Source organism: Miscanthus floridulus, chromosome 18 (assembly GCF_019320115.1).
Source record: "Miscanthus floridulus cultivar M001 chromosome 18, ASM1932011v1, whole genome shotgun sequence".
NCBI lineage: Eukaryota > Viridiplantae > Streptophyta > Magnoliopsida > Poales > Poaceae > Miscanthus > Miscanthus floridulus.
Window position 1 is genome coordinate 88,119,731 of NC_089597.1, and position 10,463 is coordinate 88,130,193.

At 42.0% G+C, this 10,463-nt stretch overlaps 1 protein-coding gene across 1 annotated transcript; it reads right to left on the reverse strand.

Moving 5' to 3' along the window:
* Window positions 1-1,344: 1,344 nt before the first annotated feature.
* On the reverse strand, window positions 1,345-9,326 carry LOC136520013 (histone deacetylase 1-like). Its single transcript, XM_066513417.1, has 7 exons — window positions 8,671-9,326; window positions 8,131-8,571; window positions 6,741-6,971; window positions 5,588-5,679; window positions 5,432-5,495; window positions 1,790-1,870; window positions 1,345-1,678 (listed from the first exon to the last, which is right to left on the reverse strand). Exons 1-7 carry the CDS (start codon window positions 9,208-9,210, stop codon window positions 1,571-1,573), a joined length of 1,557 nt encoding a protein of 518 aa, XP_066369514.1. The 5' UTR covers window positions 9,211-9,326; the 3' UTR covers window positions 1,345-1,570.
* Between the last annotated feature and the right edge of the window lie 1,137 nt (window positions 9,327-10,463).

The following is a 10,463-nucleotide window of genomic DNA, read 5'->3' on the forward strand; positions in this document are numbered from 1 at the left end:
AGGAGAGTGGCTCTGAATACCATGAAAACGTAGTGGGAACGAGATGACCCGATCTTGGGTCTCTCGGTGCATGTTAAATAGGATAGGGAACAGCCCCTATGTGGCGTTACATCAAATTGGGTTTGTTACAATAAACAAGGAGATCGTATCTATCCTAATGCATGTACAAGAGAGAATATCTCAACTAACACGCCTGCCCAACATCTCTGGACCTTGCGTCATATACAAGTATCAAGGATACTAATCCTATTGTCTAACACAGACAACTCTCTCCGAACGTCTAATGAGCTCTGGGAAGCGTAGACAAAATCACCTGGGGCTGTGGACAGGGCAGACAAGTCTCTCAAGAGTAGGTAGACGAAAGCTAGAAAACCCAGACAAAAATCCTGAAAGTTGCACTCATCTGTGGTATCTCAAACATGTTTGTGGTTAACAGTAGAATAAAAATCCCAATAAAATGGTTAGACCCAAATATAATCTCTGAGTCATACGGTCAGCACGCAGTAGAAGGAGCAGGCAGAGATTACGGTAAAAAAAATTAGGTGCGGCCTCTCTACACGGACGCCTACCCACTCTGATGGATGCCACGTGTCCCAGAAAATCCATCACACGGTCAAGAAATACTCTAGAAATAGGCAACTAAAAACTCCTCAGTATACTCTAAAAATATGCAACTGAAAACTTAACCTCCTGGTCGTGTGATGGATTTGCTAGGATACGTGGCATCCATCCGAGTGGGCCTGCAAGGTGGTGCAGGGAGGCTGCACCCAATTTTTTTCAGCCCAATGGGCCTGCACAGAGGCGCCGGTGCAGGGAGGCTACACCCTTTTTTTTTTCTTCCAGATTCGAGGCCCAGCAGCGCATGAAAAGGCACTCCGGAACGTTTTGTTATGATCACTCACCCCCTAGCTGCACAACCGTCTCTGATGGTTGTACAGGGCAGAGCTCTCACAGCAGCAGGTTCCCGTAGCTCTCACTCCAGAGACAAGAAGAGGTGATATAACAAAAGCCAGGTAGAGAGGCGGTGTCGGTAATGGCAAGGTACAGGAAGAGGAGATGGTCGAACCGGTGGAAGAAAGATGGGAGAAAATAAAAGAGAAGAAAAGGAAAAGGAAAAGGAAAAATGTATCACTAATAACAAGAGTCCCACATGTCATTAGAAAGTATGGGGCTCATAATTAAGGATTGTTGCTAGAGTTGGAGAGTAAAGGCCCCAACTTTATGAGCTATTGCTGGAGTTGCTCTAGTTCCTGCACATTACAATCACATGGGCATCTGCGACAAAAGCACTGCTTAATTGATCCATACTACAATATCAATTCCTTCCTCTGCAGAAGCAAAGTGTGGAAGACAAAATTTTCATGATTAAACCATCGTTTGCAACTGTCTGTAATACAAATGTAACGCGCAAAACACTAGAGATTTCAGATGCACAACTTCTTGGTCTAGCACTTGCTTCTGCTCCCTGCTTCAGCCTTGTGACATGCATGGTTTGCCTACAGTCAAATGAATTTGCACAAAAGAATCGACAGGCTACAGATGACATTAGCTACTAAGTTAAGGTGACTAATCATGGCTTCTGGTGCATCGTTGGTTGGTCCTGCAATTTGTTTGGACTCTCTTGCTCAACTTTCAGAGCGTTTGGTTCATCTATGGCCATCGGACTAGTGTCATTCGGCTGCATGCAACAATAACTTCATAAGAAATATGCTTTGGTACACCGGACCACACTAAGTAATATGAGCATGAAGCTGTTGATATATTTAATGTTCTGATAAATGGCACTTACAAAGATTTGTTTCCAGGGATCAACTCCATCAGCCACAGGTCCAGTACCTCTAGAATGTTCTGCGGCTACACTATTGACATCCTGCAGAGTACAAAAACAAGAAAACAAGAAAGTCAGTAATGGAGAATGATATATAACTAGAGAAAAAGAAAAGTTAATTAGGATAATGTTCTTGCTACAAGCCTATAATTGCTCCAACAAGAATCAGTAAAATAGATGAATGAAAAATGGAGTCATGATCTGCCAGGAAACATAGGAATTGCTAAAGCACATGGGGAGAAAACACTAACCTAAAGATGTTAGAGACCATTACACCACATCCTATGTAAAGCATATTACTAGCATCAAATATTCGAGAAATTTAACTTGCAAAAAACTTCGATCAATCTCAAGCATCACAACAGAAACTACTCTTTACTGTAACTCTTTTACTGCATAGGCATAGCCCTATCAATCTCAGAAACCTAATTAGCAAAGCATAAGTTGCCCAGCGCCTATATCAGATGCTGCTACACTGTACATGAGAGAAAGCAACATGGTAGGGGTAGATACTGGACGATCTCCACTTTCATCTCTACTAATATCTAAGTCATCTCCAGATTCATAACTACATGGGCAATGCAAAACAAGGCAAAGATGCTGCCCTACAGTTTGGTCATCAAGTCATAAGGGTATTTGGCATAGTACTGGCCCCAGTTTGCCACAAAGGAGCTGATTCCAATCCCGTTTGGTCCTGGCACAGCATTTTTGTCTCTCAAGTCAGGTTTCATGTCAAGTCATACTACATGAACACATTGTACCCTGCATAATCTTCAGGGTACCTGATCCCAACAGTCAAAGGTAGAACTGTACCATGTGCATTGGTATATGTTACACCAGCATAGTGGTGCAATATAGTATACAAACAGATATTACTCGCTCCATATCTGTTTTCACATTTTTCTTCAAAATCAGAGTCATACATGGTCACGTTGGATACAAATATGAATGCGAATTCGGATTGTCTCAGTTATATTTGTGTGTGGAATACTAGATGAGACAGACGCGGACAATGTTGGTCACGGATATTTCTTGACATTGAGTAAAATAGACAACCCTATATAATTACATGTCACACATTTTCAATTTTTTTCAGCCAAGTATATTTCCAATACCTCTTTCCTAGGGTTGTACAACACTTGAATGAAAAGCCAGGACACAGAGGCAGGAAATATAAACAAATGTGCCAAATAGAACTTGTTCACGCTAACTTCAGGATCATACTTAAAGATCAGAGCAACATCTGTTCATGACATTTTAACACGTTACAAAAATATTCTTTGATAGTCGCATAAAGGAATGGCAAACCAATTGGTTGAAAAGCACTAAAATATAAAAAATTATATAAAATCTCTCATATTAAGAAAACATGATTAATTCTTAGTCAAACATCTCAAATTTGAAACTTGTTTAAAAAAAGATTTTTTGTATTAACTGACCATTTATATTGTTAGATTTATTTAAGTTTATTAGAACGTTTTAGTGAAGATGGTTTGGACATGTGCAACGGAGACCTCCAGATGCACCGGTGCGTAGTGGAATCCTAAGTCAGGATAGTAACGTGAAGAGAGGCAGAGGAAGACCGAAGTTGACTTGGGTAGAGGCAATAAAAGGAGACTTGAAATGATGGAATATACCCAAAGACTTAGCCTTAGATAGGAGTGCTTGGAAGACAGCTATTCACGTGCCTGAACCTTGATTGCTTCTGTTGGGTTTCAACTCTAGCCTACCCCAACTTGTTTGGGACTTAAAGGCTTTGTTGTTGTAGAACGTTTTAGTGAAGTTAGAATTTGAACTTATTTTGTAATTCACACAATAGTTTAAAAAAAAGATAAGCAATTCCACTTTTTTGATAAGGGGTGATTTCATTCATTAATACCCATAACGAGTACAAATTACGTATAGGAACCTTATAAAAAATAAAATTACATTGGTGCTACCACAGGACTTGTCCAACAACACCCCAGTACTTCCTCTCCGATCACCATCGACAAGCTAGGTCGAAGGAAGCGGAGCTGAGACATCCTCAGCTGACAACGCACGGCAATGAAGGGCCATCACAATTTTTGAAGCCACTACCAGCAGCGCCTCAAAGTTGAAAACACGTTCACTAGATGTGGTAGAAGAAACCTTCCCTTTTTGAGGAAGTATGAGCAACAGCACCTCCGGCAGATCGGAGAGTAACCTTAACCAGGGGAGCAGATTGACCACCACCCCGCCCATGATTAGGGGAAGCAAACCATACCTTACTACAACTTCGTCAAAGAAGACGATAGATGCCACATCCTCACCGTAGAAGCAGAGGAAGGAGCAGAAATCCCATGGGAACGTTTTGTCTGCACTGCCATGGGTAGAACTAACCCTAACTTACATATAAAGCTACTCATTAGGAGAGGGTACATACAACCAGACTTCAGATCCCGATTCCCCACACCCCAGGAGCCAAGAATGCCACCAGAAGTGCAGGGAACCGGCAAGGATGCGCTAAATCTGAGAGTTCCCCTTTTAGCTGCTACAGTGTAGAATGAAGGAGAAAGAAGAGTCAATTCCACTTTCTTAATCTCTTCAGATGAAATTCTTCTTGGGCTTTAATAAAATGGCACCCCACATAGCCGCACCTAATGGATATGTGATACAACTACCGAAATCCAATGTCCACCTAGCTATCCGGATTATCTAATCATATATCCAATAACCCTTCTTATATCTGAATCTGATATTTGAAGAAAACTATCCAAATTCATATCTAGTACCTGAGAAAATATCTAGATACCCGAGAAAGGTATCCAATTCATTATTCTACCCTATTCGAATAGTGGAACGGTTAGGAAATATCCATATCAATTAGACCCTTACACACAGATCTATGTGTTTGGTTGGGGGGACGACTGGGGACGGGATGGGTTGATTCCCAATTTGATGGTGTTTAGTTCTGGGACGACTCGGGACGGGACCGTCCCTAAGGGGAATATTCCCCTCAGATGCGGGAGGCATCCCCATCCCCAAAAAACGACCAGATGGGCATGTCTTCTTTGGACGGTGTCCTTGTCCATCTCACAGTCGCGCCCGCGCACTCGACGAGCGGCGCGGGCGGAAGCCTCCCCGTGTGAGCTCATTGGTCCCAAGCTCTCCCACACCCCTTCCTCGACGAGCTCACAGGTCCCGAGCTCACAGCGACTGGAATTCGCAAGGGAAGCCCAATCTTGCGTGTGCGTCCTCATCCTCAAGCTCTATGTGGGAGGCATGCGCGGTGTGGGGGCATGGCGGCGATGCCGCTTGGGTCCATGGGGGTCGCGTAGCGGCGATGCCGCTCAGGACCGTGGGGTTGGGAGGAAGATTTTTTTTATATAAAAAAGAAAAGAGATTGACACATGCGCCCAAATAGGGATTGTCCTATCCCCTCAACCAAACAAAAACAGGGACCGCCCATCCCTAGAAATTGGGTTGAGTCCGTCCCATCCCACAATGTCCCCAAAAACAAACACAGGCTAAAAGAAGTTCTTACATGCCTTCTAGTTCAAGTACACCTTACATACCAAAAAAAATCATTTGAAACTTCATGGATACATCATTAAATTAACATGAGTTAAATTAGAGAGGTACCTGATCAATTGCCTCTGTCTCAGCAGATTCTTTCTTCATCCTTAAATTCTGTATACCGCCCCTCCTATGATAGAGAAGTGCACAAAATAGAACACACAATATAACCACCTGAAGCAATTGCTGCTACAAATTACATGACCAAACAATAATAAATACCTCCCAGAGTCGTCCAAAGGCTTGGCATCATTCATTTCCACATCAGAATCAGCATCACGTCTTTCATCAGGATTCTCTTTGTCTTCATCTTGCTATACCAAACATTAACACAAATGAGTCACAATATGTTGACTTAATTATTTGCGAGTTACATATAGAATGCTCCTTGGGTCGTAGACTCCTAGTGGCAGCCATGGAGATGGGATGAAGCTTTTGTAGAATTTTTCATTTGTATGCACCAAGGAATTACATATTTCATTAGGCTATATTTTTTTGTATTTATTGGGTTGCAATATCCAAACTTTTAAGTTGTTCCAATTTTGTAGATGCACTTCATGGCAATTCGATTATCTTTGGGTGTGTGTTGCACATATGTTAAGGGTTCTTTTATCTTTCCCTTCTTTTTCAGAGTTGTAATTTTTGCTTTCAAAGGTGTTGTGTAGTTTCTCCACACAGTTGCACCTTTGCAGCAGGGACTGCACTTTTAGAATGACACCGGACTTCATCTGTCCTCCATCTGTTTGCGTTGTGGGTAGACATGGTAGAGTACATGTTCTTTACACTGCCCCCTTTTCTCATTTTCTTCCAGTTTTTGCAGTTCAACTGGTGGTCCAGACGCCCAGTCCGGTTTCTAATGCAGTTCCAGGCATACAAACAGAACTATACAACAATAGGCAAGAAAATAGCAGAAAAAGAAATGCCTGCAAAACTATGCCAGCATGAGCAGGACAAAACTATACTGGCCTTAGGACCAGGATTGTTTGACCAGAGTATTTTTTGTTATTTGCCCAGAAAGAAAGCAGAAGAAAGCAATGTCATTCTCCATATAATTTAAACAGTGTGGTGCTATATATTAGTCACAATTGTCAATAGCCATTTCCCCATCACTAGTTACTTGGGAGTTGCTGTCCAAGTTATCCTGGGGGGCTTTCATTTTTGCCATGGCGCAAATTTCTTTTCTTTTTAGCTATAAATCTTCCACTACATTTCCAGATTTTCTTACTAATTCTATTCAATAGAGTTTAGTCTGTGCAATTATTCAGTCCTGTCCACAACAACTCTACTAAAGATGGCCTTATCTTTGTGCCTGATTTATTTTAAAGGATAAAGAAACATCATCCAATTAATTTCTCGCATGTAACAGAATCCTCACCTCAGGTAACTCAGCCTCAGGAGGTCGCTCTTGAAATTGAACACTAGGAGCATGTCGGAGTTTTGAAAGATTATCTAGAAGTTTTGATTTTATATCATCCAATTGATGCCGTGTGTTTTTATTCTCCATGTTACTTGGAGCGACATGTAGAGTGTAATCTGGACCAAAATACTCATAGTACTCATTAGGTGGCATCTTGTCAGTGAGCTCATGACCAAGGGCAACTCCTGTCTGCTCAAGAAATATGATAAAACAGTAAGAACAGTTATTCAAAGACTTTGAATTGGTGACATTAAAAAGCATATCAGAAATAACAATAGTGGCCTCAATCACTCAACAACACTAAAAAAATATAATGGACTGTGCAGAAGTTTAATTGTCTTGTCTAGAGCAGTGACTGCATGAGTTGGAACTTGGAAGAGATAATCTTTGAAGAAAAAAATAAGTGTTTGGTTAACACATAACCTATTCATATATAGTTAAAAATACAAAGAGCCTATAACGCAGTAAATAGCAAAAAATATTTTTTGTGACATCTTAGTAAATTACTAAATTTAAAACACATCATGAAAACTATTTACAAAATTAGGTAACAACACTAGTCAGCACTCAGAAAGTACAAAGTAGACAACGGCATGGTACGAATAAATTTTTTAAAGCAAGAAGATGCATGCCAAAAAAATTTTACAGAAACTATTGTACTGCATAGATAACTAATTTAAAAAATATCATCCTGGTATTTCAAATATTGCTCTGATATATCCTAAAAATCAAAAACATATTAGGGTAAATTAAAATATCCTAATAAGAAACTGAATTTGGAACACAGCTAGCAAACATAATATGTAGATTACTTTTACAAACAGAAGGTAGATTGTGTTTACTGGGTTCATAGCACAAACACAAGGGGAGACATGGACAGCAAAAAAGTTACAAATCAACAACACACATGTACTAAAAAAAAGGGAATGCTAGCAAATCAGTTACCGATAAAGTTACAAATCAACAACACACATGTACTAAAAAAACCTTACATATGAAGTTGGAGAATACGGCATTTGTATCACACATGCCTAACATGATTTAGAAGGATATTTATTTGTCTTTGAAATATTACTTTTATGTGAGTATTCAAAAACTCCAACCACTGTACCAATCGCCCTGCATATTCTAGGCAGTGAGTGCTACAACTGTTGTTTGTTATTCTATTAATTACAATAACTTCATTGCAGTAAGGGGGAAGAAGTCTTACAAAGTGTTACACTCACAGTATACTTAACATCAAATAATTAATCAGACAAGGTTATTGGAATTAATAGAAGAACAGAAAAGTGGAAAGGCATAACAAATGTGGGTTTTCTCCCATGAAGGAAACTCCCCTGTTACATACCTCATAGCACCAACACCGTGCAACGTTCCTTATGGTATACCCACCGCCACCAAGCAGCAACAGCGGGACGTTGAAGGACCTCATAAATCTTACACATTCTGCGTGACCCTTAATAGAGAGGTTGAAACAGCCCAATCTGTCACCCGACAATGAATCTGCACCACACTGGAGCACAACTGCACCAGGGTTGAAGACCTCCATCACCTTACCCATTATTGGCTTGAACAACGACTGGTAGCTCTCATCATCAATACCATCGTCCAGCGGAACATTCAGGGAGTAATATTTACCCTTTGAGTGCCCAACATCACGAATGTCCCCTGTCCCAGGGAAATAATCCCCAAACTTGTGGAATGAGACCGTCATCACCCGGTCTGTGGTGTAAAAAGCCTCCTCCACGCCGTCCCCGTGGTGGATATCAATATCCACGTACAGAACGCGCTACAATGCAATTACAGTTCACAAAACATGGGTAATTCTATCCATCCAATACAACTACAGATTCAAAAAAATTCAAAAATTCGTAGAGGTTTGGAATACCTGGTGGTACTTGAGTAGCTCGAGGATGGCGAGGACGATGTCATTAACATAGCAGAACCCGGAGGCCTCGCACTTCTTGGCGTGGTGGAGTCCGCCGGCCCAGTTGATGGCGATGTCATGGCCGTGGTTGAGCTTGACGGCGCTGCCAACGGAGCCCCCCGCGTAGGTCTGGCAGAAACTGTAGAGACCGTCGAAGACGGGGCAGTCCTCGCCGACGTTGAAGCGCTTGAGCGCGCGGATCTGGTCCTGTTGCGTCTCGGGGGTGACGGAGCGGAGGAAGGCGACGTAGTCGTCGGCGTGGAAGCGGCAGAGGTCGCGGTCGCGGGCAGGGTGAGGGCGGAGCACTTGCATCTGGTCGAGGAGGCCGTAGCGGCCGAGCAGCGCGTGGGTCATGCGGATGCGGTGCGGCTTCATCGGGTGGCCCTGCCCGTAGTAGTAGTTGCCCACCTCCGCGTCGTAGAAGTAGCAGACGCGGCGCTTCGACCCGTCCGCACCAGTGGTCGGCAGGGAGTTGCCGCCGCCGCCGGCAGCCGCATCCATCGCCGGATTAGCGCCGGCGCTCTCTTCGCTTACCGCCGGCACTTTCGGGTTGGATATTTTTTTCGTCGGGCACTAGGCGCTAGGCGCTAGGCGCTCGGTGGCGGCGTGTGAGTTGGGACTTGGGGACTGACCGTAGGATCCGATGGGGTACGGGCATATATATTTAACTGTAGCATAGTGGCTACGAAACGACTAAACTTTTATAATAAAACTATACGGATGATATAATAAAATAACAACACTGTGAAAATAAATATCAACATTAAAGCAATATTTAATCTAAAGAACCAAACTACCAAACTATGGTGATATTTCATTATATGACAATAAATTTTATGGACTGAAAAAGGGAGTCCTCACTAAATCCTTCTGCAGTCACGAAACTGCCGTGACAGAGTAGTGCTAAGTGAATACAAAATTTCACAAAAGGTGACTTGCATTCAGGATCCTCGTCTCATGCAATCTACTCTCTCACTACCTCTTGCAATTGAATAGGATCCGGAAGAAATGAAAGAACAATATTAGTCGGTACAAGCAAATAGTAATATATTGAGATAAGTGATAAATTAGAACACTGAGTGCTTAGATTAACTACTCGGTCTGTTCAGTAAATGATTGTGGATTATTTACTGCTGGCTGGTTTGGTGTGAGAAAAAAATACTATTTTAGCTTATAATCTACGATCGTATATGAACAAGCAAACAGCATGTAGGCATCTACCAAGAGGAGGCACAGGAAGGTGTTTTTTTTGGTTGAACAAAATGAAAGCAATATCAACCTGCAAGAATCGAAGGACAAGACGTCTAGGACCCTTGCACTGCCCCCCGTGCAGCTGCTCCAGGGGCAAGACCTTCACAACAACGTACAACAATGAAAGTCGACCCTCTGGTACCAATCCTCTTGCTGCTGCACCACCACTGCTGCTATCTTGGACGAACAGGTCGCTGATCAGCTACAAATATTTATGGAATTAAGTGTTCTAATATTATTAAAAAAATCATATCAATAATCTCACATGCAAATAAAAAAGGAGTGCATAAGTAATTATATGGTAGCATCATCTGAGGGGCTGGTGTAAACTAACTTGCTACGATGGCATTTAATCAAGCAAGAAATATGTAACAATACAGAAGAGGGGCTGGTGTCCAATAATTGAGCTATGATTGGGTAAATGGATACAATGTTCACTCCACGGAACACCGTGTAAATATTTGTGAATGTCAATAATATCAGTAGTATACAGAGAAGACATT

Coding starts and splice junctions, on each gene's coding strand:
- LOC136520013 (XM_066513417.1), bottom strand. CDS start 9,210: ATGGATGCGGCTGCCGGCGGCGGCGGCAACTCCCTGCCGACCACTGGT. Junction 8,572..8,670: donor AGCTACTCAAGTACCACCAG/GTATTCCAAACC, acceptor ATTGCATTGTAG/CGCGTTCTGTACGTGGATAT. Junction 5,496..5,587: donor CCTTTGGACGACTCTGGGAG/GTATTTATTATT, acceptor TCTCTATCATAG/GAGGGGCGGTATACAGAATT.